The sequence below is a fragment of the Choloepus didactylus genome (genome assembly GCF_015220235.1).
Source record: "Choloepus didactylus isolate mChoDid1 chromosome 24 unlocalized genomic scaffold, mChoDid1.pri SUPER_24_unloc2, whole genome shotgun sequence".
NCBI lineage: Eukaryota > Metazoa > Chordata > Mammalia > Pilosa > Megalonychidae > Choloepus > Choloepus didactylus.
This window is the reverse complement of record NW_023637605.1, coordinates 1,413,844-1,431,698: the sequence shown is the minus strand read 5'-3', so window position 1 is coordinate 1,431,698 and position 17,855 is coordinate 1,413,844. Positions and strand designations below refer to the sequence as shown.

The 17,855-nt window shown below is 40.5% G+C and overlaps 1 protein-coding gene across 1 annotated transcript in view; it reads right to left on the bottom strand.

Moving 5' to 3' along the window:
* Positions 1 to 3,103: 3,103 nt before the first annotated feature.
* LOC119525163 (serine/threonine-protein kinase WNK3-like) overlaps positions 3,104 to 17,855 on the bottom strand; it is a 175,226-nt gene continuing 160,474 nt past the window's right edge. The window contains 1 exon segment of the mRNA XM_037823760.1: positions 3,104 to 8,631. Coding sequence (XP_037679688.1) covers positions 8,302 to 8,631 — 330 coding nt within the window. The 3' untranslated portion in view covers positions 3,104 to 8,301.

The following is a 17,855-nucleotide window of genomic DNA, read 5'->3' as shown; positions in this document are numbered from 1 at the left end:
TTCTGAAATTATGGATACAACTTAATGGAAAGCATGTGAAAAGTGTACACTAACCTCAATAATTAGAAAAAAGCTTATTCTAAATGTGTTTGGATTATTATGCATGCAGTGCATCTGAGAATCAATATGGTCTGGAGTTTTTCCCATAAGCTTTGAAGTCAGACAGACCTGGGTTTGGATCCATGCTTCACCATTTACTAGCTGTGTGACCTTTATCAAGTTCTTTTAGTATCTCTGTTCCTCAAATTTTCTCTGTAAAGCCAAGATAGTAACAGACCTATCTTATAGGATTGTTGTGAGAATTAGATATCACAAGTCCTACCTACCTATACTGTTACAATTATGGCTTAATTGCAAATGTGGAGAAGAGGTCCAACTCAAAATTGCTGGAGCTGTAAATCAAGAGGTAGGTACCACGTGACTTTGATTTTTTTTTCAATCACTGTGGTGGTTTGGAGCTGTTAGGTACCCCAGAAAAGGCCATGTTCTTTTAATCCATTTTTGTGGCTGCAGACCTATTGTGGGTGGGACCTTATGATTAGGTTGTTTCAACTGAGATGTGACCCAGCTCATTCCAGGTGGGTCATAATCCTTTACTGGAGTTCTGTGTGAGAGGATAAAAAGGCAGAGACATTTGGAGAGAGTTGAGAGAGAGAGAAGCACCCCAGAGATGCTAAGAGAGAACCCACAGATGCTCAGAGAGAAAGCCACTGGAATCAGAAGCTGAAAGCAATGAAACCTGGGAGCAAAGGACCAGCAGATGCTGGCCATGTGCCTTGCCATATGACAGAGGAACCCAGGAGTGAGGGACCAGCAGACGCTGGCCATGAGGCTTGCTATCTGACAGAGGAACCCTGGATGCCAGCAGCCTTTCTTTAAAAAAGGTATCCTCTTGTTGGTGCCTTAATTTGGACATTTTCATGGCCTTAAAGTTGTAACTTGTAACTTCATGTATTCCCATTGTTAAAAGCCAACCCATTTCTGGTATATTGCATTATGGCAGCTTTAGCAAACCGAAACAGATTTTGGTACCAGGAGAGTGGGGTGCTGCAATTTGCAAATACAAAAAAAAAAAAAAAAAAATGCTGGAATGGCTTTATAAATGTAATTGGGGAAGATTCTTGGAAGAATTGTGAGATGCTTCATAGAAAAGGGCTAGATTGCTCTGGAGAGACTATTGGTAGAAATATGGACACTAAAGGTACTTCCAGTGTGGCTTTAGACAGAAATGATACATGTGTCATTGCAAACTGGAGGAAAGGTGATCCTTGTTTTAAAGTGGCAGAGAATTTGGCAAAATCGAATACTGGTGTTAGATGGAAGGGAGAATTTGAAAGTGATAAGTGAGGATACTTAGCTGAAGAAATTTCCAAATTAAATGTGGAAAGTGTGACCTGGATCCTCCTTGCAGCTTATAGTAAAATGCGAGAGGAGAGAGATAAGCTGAGAACTGAACTCTTGGGTACAAAGAAACCAGAAATTGATGGTTTGGAAAATTCTGGGTTCCCAGAAAGTGAGACCCCAGAGGGTAGAGCCCCATGTAAGGATTTAACCAGTTAGCCATCTCAGTGCAAATCAGGATTGGAGATGATAAGAGTTATCCCAAAAGGATTTGTGGAAAGTCCTATTGTCTGATGGTTGGGACCCCCGTGTGCTGCATGCAAAACCTACAAATTTGTTGTGGGATCTGTATAAACGGAACCACTGCCAGTCTGGACTAAAAGGGACAGGAAAGGGACAGATTGAAGCAAAAATGCCTTCAAGGGCAGAACTATGGAAGTGAAGGTTTGGAGCCAAGAAAACTCGGGCCAAGAGAGTGGACACACCCATGCACAGGGAAAGGGTGAGTTTGTCCCAAGGTTGTAGAGGGAGAGCCTTTCTCCCCATTGTTTAGGAAGTGTTACCACCCCAGGGCTCTCAGATGCCTGGGGGATTGATGCGAGTTTTGCTGTCCTATTGTTCAGGAAGACTGTGTTTGGAGAGAGCAGGGCTGCTGCGCAAGCCCTTGGAGAGTGGGACTGCCACTGTCTCAAGCCTTGAGGATAAATGTCTTTCTGTAGATGACTCTCAGACCTGGAAATCTAATGGTGTTTGCCCTGCAGGTTTTCCAAACTGTTTGGGACCTTTGACCCATTTTCCTTCCAGTTCTTCCAATGGAAATGGGAAGGTTTGTCCTATGACTGTCCCTCCTTTGTATACTGGAAACAGATAACTTGTTCTAAGTTTCACAGGTCTACAGCTGGAGGAGAATTTTGCCTTAGGATAGACCAGGCCTGTAACTGATTTTGATATTAATTTGAGTTTAACATTGTTACTGAAATGATTTAAGCTTTTGTGATATTGTGATGGAATTAATGTATTTTACATATGGAAAGAACACGTCTTTTTGGGGTCCAGAGGGTGGAGTGTGGTAGTTTGGAGCTGTTATGTACTCCAGAAAAGGCCATGTTCCTTTAACCCATTCTTGTGGGTACAGACCTATTGTGTATGGGACCTTTTGATTAGATTGTTTCAATTGAGATGTGACCCTGCCCATTCAAGGTGGATCTTAATCCTTTATTGGAGTCCCTTGTGAGAGGATAAAAAGGCAGAGACATTTGGAGAGAACTGAGAGAGAAACATCCTGGAGATGCAAAGAGAGAACCCACAGATGCTCAGAGAGAAAGCCACTGGAATCAGAAGCTGAAAGCAATGAAACCTGGGAGCAAAGGACCAGCAGATGCTGGCCATGTGCCTTGCCATATGACAGAGGAACCCGAGAGTGAGGGACCAGCAGACACCAGCCGTGTGCCTTGCTATCTGACAGAGGAACCCTGGATGCCAGCAGCCTTTCTTCAGAGAAGGGATCCTCTTGTTGATGCCTTAATTTAGACATTTTCATGGCCTTAGAATTGCAACTTGTAACTTATAACTCCCCATTGTTAAAAGCCAACCCATTTCTGGTATATTGCATTCCAGCAGCTTTAGCAAACAAACAGCCAGCATAATGTACAAGGACTAAAGTTTCTGAATTTGCTAAATTACATCTGGTAAGTGAAGGACCAATTTAAGCCAGATGATTGCAGTAACTATGACAGCATTTTAATAAGATAATGTACTCATTTAATACAGTCTTTATTTTCTGTTTCAAAACAAAATTTCCAGGAAACAAAACAAAATACTTACAAATGGTTGGGTACAAATGGAATAAAAATCACAGTTTCAAAGAACCAAAACCAGACAACTGTTGAAAGGCAGATCACTTGATTTACCAAAAAAAGAAAGTTAAGTCAGAAAGTACTAAAAATAAGTTTAACAACATTCTATATAATGCTACATTCCCCAATTAAGAAAGGAGAGTTCACATATACAACTAGATGTTAACTGTAGAGTAGTGGCTGAAATTCTGCATACTCAATAGTAAATTATGCATGAAAGTTTATTAATTGCACAAACTTCCTGAGTGGCTCCCATGCTGCACTAGGTCTACATGCTAATATTCATATCAAACAAATTACAGCTTTAAGTGATTGAGCATGACAGACCTTGAACAACTGCACTTTCTGATCAGTCACTATTTCTGCTGAGGGTATGTTCTGGACCACAAACCTCAATCTCAATCCTTAAATTATAGTGGAAAAGAAATGCAACTAATAAAAAAAAAAAACTAGAAGGATGACTAGCACACATTTAGGAGTTTATTTTACACTGGCACGTTTTTTTCTCAGAGCCCAGTTTCTCCTTTCCCTTCTTGCTTGACTTTTAGCCTTTTTGTTTGAGGATTTTTTTTAATTAAAAGAAAACTTTCCAGAATGGGAGCTGCTAGTTTATATACTCTTCCACCTATCTCAGTTGGAAATAACTTTAGTGCAACCTAGTTACTATCTCCTTCCTACATTGGTCAAAGTCCCTTACTAATGTTTCTGTTCATCCATCACATACAACGACTATTTCCAGGGTGGCATAAAGTATTTGGTTCCATAAAAATTTCATATTAATCCCACTTCAAGGGTTTTTTACCAAGTCTGAGTGTCACCATTTTACAGTCTGGATTGGCTTTTAAAATATATTTCAATTCTTGAAATTACATTTTTCCAATCAATGGCCTTTTGTACACTCCTCTCCATTTTCTGGCTCATCTTCTAAACAAAGGGGGGGGGGGACAAGTCTCCAATAAACTAAATATTCAAAAATAATGAACAATTTATTCTAAAAAAATGGCCTGCACACCACCTCGGATATCTGAAAGTTTTTCTGAACCAAATAGAAGATTAAATAACTGAGTCCCAAACTTATGGCAAATATACCTCAGGAATGTACTTATGGATGATGACTGAAATACAGTATTTACTAACAGTAAATATGCTTTAATGTTACAAAGTAAACATGTGAAACAAGGAACAGCTAGTTTACAAACATTTTCTGACTTTTCGGGAAAAAAACCAGGAATGTATCATTTTAATCATGGAGAAAAGACAGCAAAGAAAGTCAATGCCTCCTTAAACTTTAGAGATTGAATAAGCAGTTACATAAAACTCTTGCCACCAAGTACAATTCAGCTAGAAGCATACAGACATTTTAAGGAAACAAAATATCACTGCAAATATGCCTACCAGTATACTAATATTTTGAATGACAAGCCATTGCTGTAAAATTTGTCAAATATTTCACTGTGGTAGTTAAAGCAATTTCAACCCATAGATAGCCCTTTAGGCACATAGACAAAAAAAATCCATCCCTAATAAAAATGCAAAGTTACAGGCACTGGACTGTCTAATTAGGTGCTTTCTTACCATTTATTTATTTTATAACTAACTCCTACAACTAAGTCCCATATTGCCACCAGCTAGATTTATGTTCTCTGCTCCCTATCCCTAAATCCCCAAAGCTTATTTCACAGAGGCACATGGCTCTGGCCACTTAAACATAGATTGGTGGCAGAGTGATGATCCCTCTTGTCTCAAACTCATACTTAGCACTAGGACAAGGAGGCAGGCCAGGTTTATACCTGAAAAAATACTGAGATCAAGGCAAAAAAGCAAGTTTCACAGGCAGTTTGTGCACCCCAAAACAGCACTGAAAACGAGGTAGATAAACAAAACTAAGTGAACTGGAATTAAATCTGGGGTTCTAAAATGATACATCCCATCATACTGTATGTAACACTCCACACTCAGTCAAAAAATCACAGTAGAAAAGTGCCTTTTAAACTTTCACAGATAATTAGAATTCATGCTTGATATAAAATTGGCAAGGAAGGGATGAACAACAGAATGGATATTTGTTATATTACAGCAAATTACCTTAAATAGAGATTCAAGACTGCTACAAATATACATAGGGTTATTTTCATTAGATTTACACCAATACTGGTTTCATACTCTTATGATGTTACATCCAACTTCACAGACATAGCAGCAGGTACTTCATGATGAAATGCTCACATTGCCACATATGGAGATACAGTACTATTCATCAGTCTTGCACTTTGAGAAGTAAACATGGTGTTTGGACATAGAGACTACCCCTCAAATAAAGTTTACAAGCAGGATGGTTAAGTTCAACCTTTTTTATCTTCTATAAGAAAGAAAATGAAAAGGACAGGTTTGTGTGTTTTTTGGAAATGGGTAGAAGGCCCTTTTTTACATAGTAGGCTCTTTGTTAAGTAAGAAGGGAATTTCTGAGCTTTACCTTGAGTCAATTATTTCTGGGGAGAAAAAGTTCCACGTACCTCAGCAAGGATGAAAATAGCCCTACTATAAGATTTAGCAAAATTATGAAATTATGCAAAACCCCTAGATAGAAAACTAACCATATTTACAGTCAAAGTGACTATAATCTGAATCCACCATTTCAGTAATGGGAAAAAATAATTTAAACAAAATCTTAGTTATGTGAATAACACTGTTTTCCTCATTTCTGCACAGATTCACTTTTTTTTGTATTTTTAAACTTACACACACATTATATATACATATTGTATACATAACATATACGTTAACCCAACTACTGCAGTCACCATGAAGACAGTATTATACTATTCACCATCTTCAAATTTTGGAAGACTATTTTTCTTTCCAGAAAAAACCTGAAAAGATTCTAAATATCACAAGGCACTGCAAAAGTCTGCAGGCAAACAAGAATGATGAATTATACATAAAACAGAAATGGTGACAAAATGCAGGACAGATGATGTAGAACAGCCATTAATAAATGTAATTGGGCATGTTTCCCATGGAGGTTTTTTCATCCTGGGGTACACTGGTTAAAAAGATTGTGACTAGATAAGGAGTCTTAAAACCTGCAGTATTTCCACTTTATAGGCCGTATGTCTAATAAAATTACACAAAGTCAACTCTTATAATGAAACACAAGCAGTTTTTAAAGAGTTATGGATTTTAGGAGCATTTTTATACACATGGAAAACACTGCAATGCAAGCATCTGCCACTACACTAATGCCCTAAAGTCACTTTAACTTGAAAACCAATACTGAAGAAGAAATTTAAGGAATTTGTACATAAGATTTGGAAACACTCATCTAAAACAGTATATGTTATGAAAAGAAACTGTGGCTTTTATCAACAGCCAGTCTCAAAATGCTGCCCTAGTTGCCCCAAATGATAGCAACAGAATCATCATGATTGTGGGTGTGATCATCAGGTAAGCAATATAAGATAAAGGGTACTTAATGTCACAAAGTAGACTGTGCGAAATAAAAAAAAGTACACCCATTATGTTTTCCTTATTACCTGGCAAGCCCATGGGGTACAATTTTTATAGAAATATGAAGGAAAATGTGTTAACAGAAATGTTGGATGACGATTTGGAATGTTTACCAGTAGACACAACTCCTAATTAGGTAAATGTGTACTAGAAATGACCTTGAAATCTTCAGAGTAGAAAGTAAGTAGCTTAAACATGTATACTTGGTAGTCGATAAACACCATTTAAGAATTCTGTTTAAGAATTCTATTTGGGTATAACAGACTGAACATTAGATAACCCTGTGGCCAGCCTTTTAAGATTATTATATTTAATCTTGTTGAAAATCAAAAGTGTACATTTTGACATTGCCTCTCCTCCTCCCCAAACTGGATAAAACCCAGTAAAGTGCAACTTGACAGTGATCTCTCTCAGATTCTAAAGAGGCTGCCAAAATCATCTAAGATCTAAAATCATCTAAGATCTATAGATAGTAACAAGAAATTATAACAACTAAAAAAATGGTAATCCAAAAGAAGCTTAGGACAATTTAAATAGTATCCTTCAAGGGTCTATTATCTTACTGCAGGACAGTGTATACCTCACATCTCTTAAACCCTGTAAAGCCAGTATTTCATGTATAAGCCTCAAAAACTATCATATCAAGTAAATTTCACTTCAGAAGAATGGATCAACAGAGCTGAAACTTGAATCTCCTTTGTTAGGAATATAGTGATTCCCCCAAAATGAGAATCATATGAGCTGCAATATATTTCATGCAAAAGAATGCAAGTCAAACCAGTGCCTCTCAGATGCTCAAAAACAATGTAGTGTACATTTGAAAAACAAGGAGATAGCTGCTTTGTCCTCAGAGAGGCTTTAACTACTACCAAAATCCTAAAGCAGCTACCGTTACTACAGAATCAAGGAACTGCTTCAGTACTCTGTTTTTCCCCTTTCCTTCCACCTCGCCCCAAACAAGGTTTCATTCACTTCCACCGCTGTGACGACCAGAAGGAAAATCACATTAAAAAGGGCTCATGTTTTGTATTGGGTGACAACGTTATTCTAATTTTATATACCAAAATGTTTCCTGCAGCAAGTTACTCTGCTGTTGTGAAAGGTAAACCTAAGATAAACACATGAATAATCCCTTAAGACTCCAAATGTTGTAGTCTCACTTCTTCCACGTTTGGGGAGAATAAATTTAAATAATTTTATACATTTTAAAGAGCAGTATTATCTAGCTTCAGAGAGCAGCAGTAAAAAATGGGGGCTTCTTAGCAATGCATGGAAAGTGTCCTGGAAATGGTAATGTTTAAGCCAAGCTTATTAAAGCATTCTGAACAGTAGTTTTAAAAAATCAAGTATCAAAGAGGATGGGATTTGAAGTGAAAAATCATTCTTGTGCGCAGTGTTCTATGTACAAACTGCACATTTCTACAGAATGATGAACTGTATCAAATACCACACTGGAACAACAACAATAAAAATTAAAGTTGAAAGTAAACTCAAATGAGAGAATTTATGGCAGAACCCAAGAAGAAACTTTAATATCTTAGGTATTCTGAAAATAATTCTGAAAAAATATCCCTTTATTTTCACCATCTACTCTGATTCATTTGGGACCGGGAGGGATCATTGCTGGATTCTGTACTGTTGAAGTGGTAAATGCCTGCAAATTCATCCCCGGCTGGAATGGTCCTACAGATTGGGTAGGGATTACTACAGACTGTTGTGTTGTTCCTGGAATTCCTACCCACTGTACTGGATACCCTGTCCCCCCCAAAGCATTATACTGACAAACACTGGGCATTCCATATGATGATAATGGCCCAGGAAATGAAGGGAGTGAGAGTCCTTGTGGCAAAGAAGTTGTGACAGCTCCACGGATTTGGGACAGAGAAGAAATCCATGTTGATGTGTAGCCCATAGTAGATGGAGTATTCTAACAAAAACAAAAATAAAAACAAAAGATCAGTTTATTTGGTATATGCTTTTACCCATCTATATTCCTTTCTATTTTGGTGGCTTACTACCCAACCCCCATTATTACTACGGATGGCTACCATTTTTGGATCACCTTTCTGTGTGCTAAGCATAGTTACATACATTATCTCATTTCATCTTCATAACTGCCCTGCAAGGTCAGCATTTTCAGATGAAGAAACAGAAGCTCAAAATTGGTAACTCACCCAACACCATTATGCAAGTTAGTAGTGAGGTGAGGATTTTAACACAGTTCCTAACTCTAAGGCCCAGGCCTTTTTCATTATTTTAGTCCTTCTTTTCCTCATGCTAGTGATATTCTTCTATTTTTATTTTCTTCTGCCAGCTCCAAGCATTCTCTTATGCAGTGCTGTAGACAAGAATAGCCTATCTTACTACATAATTCTTTGCCATTTAATGTGGCAGAGTGGAAAGAGCCTGGCATATAGTAGGTGTTCAATGAATGTTAACTCTCTGTCCCAATCCCCGTCTATTCAACATCTTCAAGTCTGACATTTCTGTTATATTTTTGGAAGTTTAAACTCAAGACAAAGAGACAATTATGTTTTTGACAGTATGGAGAAAATATATTCCTGCCTGACTCCTTTTATCATATTGTATTGTGAAGATGAGTATGTATGGAGATTACCAAAGTCTTACATACACAGTAATAAGTCTAATGGAAGTAAATAATTCTCACATAAAAGGGAGCTTGGTGTTAATGCCAAATGCTTAGTTCTTCAAACTCAATTGAATGATCAAGCTAAAATCCTCTCAACTAAACTTTCAAACTAAAGTTAGGGTAAAGGGTTTTAGCTTGGCGCAAGAATGAATAAGAGTCTCTCTTATGGTGAAAAAACGTTTATTTAAAGGTCAGCAATCCCTTCTTATCAGTGTTTTCATTCTGTTAAAGTAAAATAAATTTAATACTGCTGATTCAAAATAGCACATACAGTACAATTTCATTTTTGTAAAATTATTTCCATCCATATACTGACATAGAAAGATATCTGAAATAATATTTATCTAAAGTTAATGACAATTATTTCTGGATGGTGGGATCTAAAGGTGATATTTTAAAATATTTCTTTTATACTTTTCTGCATTGATAAATTTCCAAAATGAGAATGTATTATTTTAAAAACAATATCAGGATTTTTTTAAGACTAAATAGGAAAGGACTTGTGGCAATTAATCTTCTCTTGGATATTTGAAAAGCATCTCAGATTCAAATGTCCCCAAACCAAATGTGCCGCCTTCCCGTACCAAAACACATTGTTTGCTCATGTTGCCCACCTCAGTGTTTGGTACAATGTAATGGCATATAGTTATACAAGCCAGAAACCTAAGTCTTGCCACCTCCCCTCCACCATACATCCATTCTATCACCAAATCTTGTCCATTTTATCTCAAACATTTCTTAAAATCTGTTCACTTCTCTTCATCGCCACTTCCCTTTATCTGAACTACTATGGCTAACTCTTAACTGGTCTAACAACATCTACCCTTGTCCCCCACTAATCCTTTCTTCTTATTTCAGTCAGAGTGATCTTTTCAAAAAGCAAATCTGGTCATGTCAATCCTAGGGCTTCAATGGCTACCCATCTTTCTTAAAATAAAGACAAAACTCCTTACTATCATCAATTTTAAGACCATATCTACCTTCTTAGATTTATGTCACCAACTCCTCCTCACTCTCTTCACTTCAGCTCCCTTTCTCTACATGGCCTTTGCATATGCTGTTCTTACTGCTTGGAATCATATTCCCTCCATTTTTCACCTAGTTAACACCTACTCATCCTTCAGATCTCTGCTCAATCATCACTTTCTCAAGTAAGTTTTCCTTGACCTCTCTTTACTAGGTCAAATCTGACTTACTGTATAGTATTCTATATCTCTTCTTGTATATCTTATTACAGTTGCAATTTTATTTACGCAAGTCTGTTAATGTTTAACTGTCCCATCAGAGTATATTCCAGGAGGATAGGGACCAAACTTGTTCTTGCTCATCAAATCCAATGCCTAGCAGAGAAATTAGCACAGAGTAAAAGGGTGATCAAAAATTGTGTGAACAAAAGTTTCAAAATAAGGCTACAGAACAGTAACAAGAAAAAACATAAGATAGTGACATGGGTGCTTCACACAAAGATACAACAAACCAAACCTAAAAACACAAAAATAGTTACTATATATAGGGTAGCTACTATGTGCTAGGCATTTTATAGGTGTTATCTTATTTAATCCTTACAGCAGTCCTACAAGGCAGGTATTATCCCTGTTGTAAAGACATGGAAACAAGCACAGAGAGATCAAATGATTTGTCTAAAGTTATACAACTAGCAAATGGCTGAGCTGGGATTGGAACCCAAGTCTGTTTAAAGACCCTCACCATTTTTATTCATACTTCACATTCTACTAACTCTGCCTCCAAACATCCCCAGTTATACTGCAATAAATCACCCTCCTATTAGTCAACAAAAGCCTCCATTCACAGTATTCAGAGGGTCTCTCACTGGCAGCACAAATTCATTTATGCCTTGAAATTTGTCCCTAAAGGCTTCCAAATTTACAATGTTGATACTATCTGTATATAAAATAGCATCAGGAGTAAGATGAATACACCAAGCCCCCAAGCTTACTAGTTTGGGAAATCTAGGATTTTGAACATTTTTATTTAATATTAATAATAAATGTATTTTCAGACTTTCTTTACCAAACTATATTCAATATATATACACACATACATGTACACAAATATAAGAGACACACACACACACAGATACATCATTTTCAATTATGAAAGTTCTGATTCTAAGGCAATGATTACACTTTAACAGACTTACTCATTTTGAGAAAATAATACTTACCTTAAAAATTCAAACACAGAAAAGCACAAAGTAAAATAAAGCCCAAATTCTACCATCCAGCATTTTGTTAGTGACTTTTCCTATTTCTCTCTGCATAGATACTGTGATGGTTGGGTTCATGTGTCAACTTGGCTAGGTGGCCTAGCTGTCTGGTCAAGCGGGCACTGGCCTGATGATTGCTGTGAGGATATTTGAGGCTGGTTAATAAACCAACAGGCTGGTTTGTTGGATCATCAGTCAATTGACTGCAGCTGACTGATGACTCATCAAGGGGTGTGCTTCCACAGTGAGAGAATGCAATTGGCTGGATTTGGTACGGGTGATCAGTTGGAGGCTTATAAGCCAGACGGTTAGAGAACCTTCACTTCTTCTTCAGCTGCTCAGTGAAGCTTTTCCTGGGGAGCTTGTCGAAGTTGCCAGTTCGTTTCCTGAGGAGTTCGTCAAAGTTGTCGGTTCGTTTCCCGAGGAGTTCGTGGGACGTCTTCCTTGGAGTTGACAGCTTGTTGACAGCTCTGCAGAATTTGGAGTCGTGCGCTCCCACAGTTGCGTGAGTCACTTTTACAATTTGATAATAAGAGACATCTCTCATTGATTCTGTTTCCAAGGAGAACCGTAACTAATACAACTTGGTACCGAGAGTGGTTCTTGAGAAACGGAATCTTAAAATGGGCTTTTACAATTTGTTTTCTACTCTGATTAGATTCAGAGGCACTAATGACTCTATTTTCAATAATCAAGAGGGTACTAACAGTCAATGGCAGGAGTTGGCAAAGGAAATACTCAAAATAGCACCATTTGATTCTCCTAATTGTGCTCTAGTACGAAGCGAGGCTCTGGGTGACAGCGTTTTTGACACTTTCACGGAGTTTTGCAGTATTAAGAGGTATAATGATGTTGGCTGGCTGCTCTTAGATACTTTGGATACAGTTGTAAGAGAAAGGGATGAGCTAAAGGCTTCAAATTCAAAACTTGAATGCCGTATGACAGATGTAAAGGGTTCCATCTGTGCCTGCAGACTGGAGGTTTCTGGAAATCAGACACAGTCTCTTATTGTGCGAGTAGCACATTTACAGCGTAAACTAAAATCTCAACCTCTCAGGGTGTCTGCTGTTAAAGTAAAGGCATTGATTGGAAAAGAATGGGACCCGGAAACTTGGGATGGGGACATATGGATTGATAATAATGACACTGAGGACATTGGAACCCTGGATTCTCCTGGGTCATTGTTAGATTTACCTGTAGAGGGCTGTCCTGGGGAAACAGCTTCTCTGCCTCCAGTCTGCCCTAAGGAGCCTGCCACACAACTCCCACCTACGGAGATTAACCCTTCAATGCCTGCTAATCTTGTAATCACCTCCCCTGAGGAAGCAGCCCTCACTCTTTTGTCTGGAGAGATTAATCCTGTTTTAAGAGATGAAAATGCAACAGAGTGCCCTGAGGTAAATGGCTTGAGAGATAATTCTAACTCTTTTCATGACCCACCCCCACCACCAGTTTTTGCTTCAAGACCTATAACTAGGCTCAAGTCCCAACAAGCCCCAAAGGGTGAGGTACAAAGTGTGACCCATGAGGAAGTACGCTATACTCCAAAAGAACTGTATGAGTTTTCCAACTTATACAGACAGAAACCAGGGGAATATGTGTGGGAATGGATATTGAGAGTGTGGGATAATGGTGGAAGGAATATAAGGTTGGATCAGGCTAAATTTACTGATATGGGCCCACTAAGCAGAGATTCTGCATTCAATGTTGTTGCTCGAGGGGTTAGAAATGGTGTTAACAGTTTGTTTGGGTGGTTGGCTGAAACATGGATCAAAAGGTGGCCGGCATTACCAGAGGTTGAAATGCCACAACTGCCCTGGTATAATGTGGAGGAGGGGATTCAAAGCCTTAGAGAGATTGGAATGTTAGAGTGGATTTATCATGGAAAACCTGCTCACACAGCCCTGGAATGTCCAGAGGACACACCTTTTACCAGGACTGTAAGGAATAAATTTGTGAAACTAGCTCCATCATCCCTGAAGAGCTCTGTAGTCGCCCTTCTCTGTAGGTCAGATATTGCTGTAGGAACTGCTGTCACTGAACTGGAATCCTTAAACACAATGGGGACAATTGGGTCCCAAGTTAGCAGAAGCCAAGTGGCTGCAGTTAATCGCCACAGATAAGGTGGACAGGGCTACCATAATGGAAAACAGGCTCAAAGCAGCAATCAAAATAATATGACTCGCAGAGACTTATGGCATTAGCTAGTGGATCATGGAGTACCAAGTAGTAAAATAGATGGGCAATCGACTAAATTCTTGTTTGAACTATATAAGCGGAAGAATTCTAGGCCACATGAACAAAAATCTCCCTTGAATTACAAAAACAGAGTCACGGCCCCTTAATCAATTCCCAGACTTGAGACAGTTTACAGATCCAGAGCCTCTTGAATAAAGGGAAGGCCGGGTACCCTTGGAGAAGGATCCTGTCATACTGCCAAAAATTTATACTGTTAATCTCCCTCCCAGCCTTCCCCAGGGGGACCTACGGCCTTTTACCAGGGTGACTGTGCACTGGGGAAAAGGAAATGATCAGATATTTTGTGGATTATTAGACACTGAGTCAGAAGTGACATTAATTCCCGGAGACCCTAACCGTCACTCTGGTCCACCAGTCAGAGTTGGGGCTTATGGAGGTCAGATGATTGATGGAGTTTTAGCCCAGGTCCATCTCACAGTGGGTCCAGTGGGTCCCCGGACCCATTCTGTGGTTATTTCCCCAGTGCCGGAATGCATAATTGGAATAGACATACTCAGCAACTGGCAGAATCCTCACATTGGTTCCCTGACTCCTGGAGGGAGGGCTATTATGGTGGGAAAGGCCAAGTGGAAGCCACTAGAGCTGCCCCTGCCTAGCAAAGTAGTGAACCAGAAGCAATACCGGATTCCTGGAGGGATTGCAGAGATTAATGCCACTCTTAAGGACTTGAAGGATGCAGGGGTGGTGATTCCCACTGCATCCCCATTCAACTCTCCTATTTGGCCTGTGCAGAAAACAGATGGATCTTGGAGGATGACTGTGGATTATTGTAAGCTTAATCAGGTGGTGACTCCAATTGCAGCTGCTGTCCCAGATGTGGTATCATTGCTTGAGCAAATCAACACATCCCCTGGTACCTGGTATGCAGTTATTGATCTGGCAAATGCTTTTTTCTCAATTGCTGTCAGCAAGGACCACCAGAAACAGTTTGCATTTAGCTGGCAAGGCCAGCAGTTTACATTCACTGTGCTACCTCAGGGTTATATCAACTCTCCAGCCCTATGTCATAATATTGTCTGCAGGGATCTTGATCATTTCTCCCTCCCACAAGACATCACACTGGTCCATTATATTGATGATATCATGTTGATTGGACCTAGTGAGCAAGAAGTAGCAACTACTCTAGATTTGTTGGTAAGGTATTTGCGTGGCAGAGGATGGGAGATAAATCCAACAAAAATACAAGGCCCTTCCACCTCAGTAAAATTTCTAGGTGTTCAGTGGTGTGGGGCCTGTCGAGATATTCCTTCTAAGGTGAAGGATAAGCTGCTGCATCTGGCCCCTACTACAACCAAAAAAGAGGCACAACGCTTAGTTGGCCTCTTTGGGTTTTGGAGACAACATATTCGTCATTTAGGTGTGCTACTCCAGCCCATTTACTGAGTGACTAGAAAAGCTTCTAGTTTTGAGTGGGGACCGGAGCAAGATGAGGCTCTGCAACAGGTCCAGGCTGCTGTGCAAGCTGCTCTGCCGCTTGGACCATATGATCCAGCTGATCCAATGGTGCTGGAAGTGTCAGTGGCAAATAGAGATGCTGTTTGGAGCCTTTGGCAGGCTCCTATAGGAGAATCACAACACAGGCCCTTAGGATTTTGGAGTAAAGCTTTACCATCCTCTGCAGATAACTACTCTCCATTTGAGAAACAACTGTTGGCCTGCTACTGGGCCTTAGTAGAGACAGAATGCTTAACCATGGGCCACCAAGTTACCATGAGACCTGAGTTACCTATCATGAGCTGGGTGTTGTCTGACCCACCAAGCCATAAAGTTGGGCGTGCACAGCAGCACTCCTTCATAAAATGGAAATGGTATATACGAGATAGAGCTCGAGCAGGTCCTGAAGGTACAAGTAAGTTACATGAGGAAGTGGCCCAAATGCCCATGGCCCTTACTCCTTCCACCTTACCTTCTCTTTCCCAGCCCACAGCTATGGCATCTTGGGGAGTTCCTTACAGTCAGTTGACTGAGGAAGAGAAGACTCGGGCCTCGTTTACAGATAGTTCTGCACGATATGCAGGTACCACCCGAAAGTGGACAGCTGCAGCACTGCAGCCCCTTTCTGGGATATCCCTGAAGGACAGTGGTGAGGGGAAATCCTCCCAGTGGGCAGAACTTCAAGCAGTGCACCTGGTTGTTCACTTTGCTTGGAAGGAGAACTGGCCAGAGGTGCGTCTGTATACTGATTCCTGGGCTGTTGCTAATGGTTTGGCTGGATGGTCAGGGACTTGGAAAGAACATGATTGGAAGATTGGTGACAAAGAAGTCTGGGGAAGGGGTATGTGGATAGACCTTTCTGAGTGGGCAAACAACATGAAGATATTTGTGTCCCATATGAATGCTCACCAGAGGGTGACTTCAGCAGAAGAAGGTTTTAATAACCAAGTGGATAAAATGACCCGTTTGGTGGATACCAATCAGCCTCTTTCTCCAGCAACTCCTGTCATTGCCCAATGGGCTCATGAACAAAGTGGTCATGGTGGTAGGGATGGAGGTTACACATGGGCTCAGCAACATGGACTTCCACTCACCAAAGCTGACCTGGCCACAGCCACTGCTGAGTGTCCAATTTGCCAGCAGCAGAGACCCACACTCAGTCCCCAATATGGCACCATTCCTCGGGGTGATCAGCCTGCTACCTGGTGGCAGGTTGATTACATCGGACCACTTCCATCATGGAAAGGGCAGCAATTTGTTCTTACTGGAATAGACACGTACTCTGGATATGGGTTTGCCTTCCCTGCACGACATGCTTCTGCCAAAACTATAATACGTGGACTTACAGAATGCCTCATCCACCGTCATGGTATTCCACACAGCATTGCTTTGGACCAAGGAACCCACTTCACAGCAAATGAAGTGAGGGAATGGGCACATGCTCATGGAATTCTGTGGTCTTACCATGTTCCCCATCATCCAGAAGCAGCTGGGTTGATAGAATGGTGGAATGGCCTATTGAAGACTCAATTACGGCACCAACTAGGTGGCAATACCTTGCAGGGCTGGGGCAGTGTTCTCCAGAAGGCTGTGTATGCTCTTAATCAGCGTCCACTCTATGGTGCTGTTTCTCCCATAGCCAGGATTCATGGGTCCAGGAATCAAGGGGTGGAAACAGGAGTAGCACCACTCACTATCACTCCTAGTGATCCACTAGGGAAATTTTTGCTTCCTGTCCCTGCAAGTTTAAGCTCTGCTGGTCTACAAGTCTTGGTTCCAAAAGGAGGAGTGCTTCCACCAGGAAACACAACAATAATCCCATTGAACTGGAAGTTAAGGCTGCCACCTGGCCACTTTGGGCTTCTTATGCCTCTGAATCAACAGGCAAGTAAGGAGATTACTGTAGTGGCTGGGGTGATTGATGCTGACTATCAAGGGGAAATAGCACTGCAACTACACAATGGAAGTGAAGAAGAGTTTTCCTGGCATACAGGAGATCCCCTGGGGCGTCTCTTAGTACTACCATGCCCCGTGATTCAAGTCAATGGAAAACTGCAACAACCCAATCCAGGCAGGACTACCAATGGCCAAGAAACTTCAGGAATGAAGGAATGAAGCTGAAGTGCTTGCTGAGGGTAAAGGGAACATGGAATGGGTAGTGGAAGAAGGTTGTGATAAATATGAACTACGGCCACGTGACCAGTTACAGAAACAAGGACTATGATGATATGGTTTTAGGTGATGTGTACAACTGCCAAGTTGACAAGGGGTGGACTGTGATGGTTGGGTTCATGTGTCAACTTGGCTAGGTGGCCTAGCTGTCTGATCAAGCGGGCACTGGCCTGACGATTGCTGTGAGGCTATTTGAGGCTGGTTAGTAAACCAACAGGCTGGTTTGTTGGATCATCAGTCAACTGACTGCAGCTGACTGATGACTCATCAAGGGGCGTGCTTCCACAGTGAGAGAATGCAATTGTCTGGATTTGGTCCAGGTGATCAGTTGGAGGCTTATAAGCCAGACGGTTAGAGAACCTTCACTTCTTCTTCAGCTGCTCAGTGAAGCTTTTCCTGGGGAGCTTGT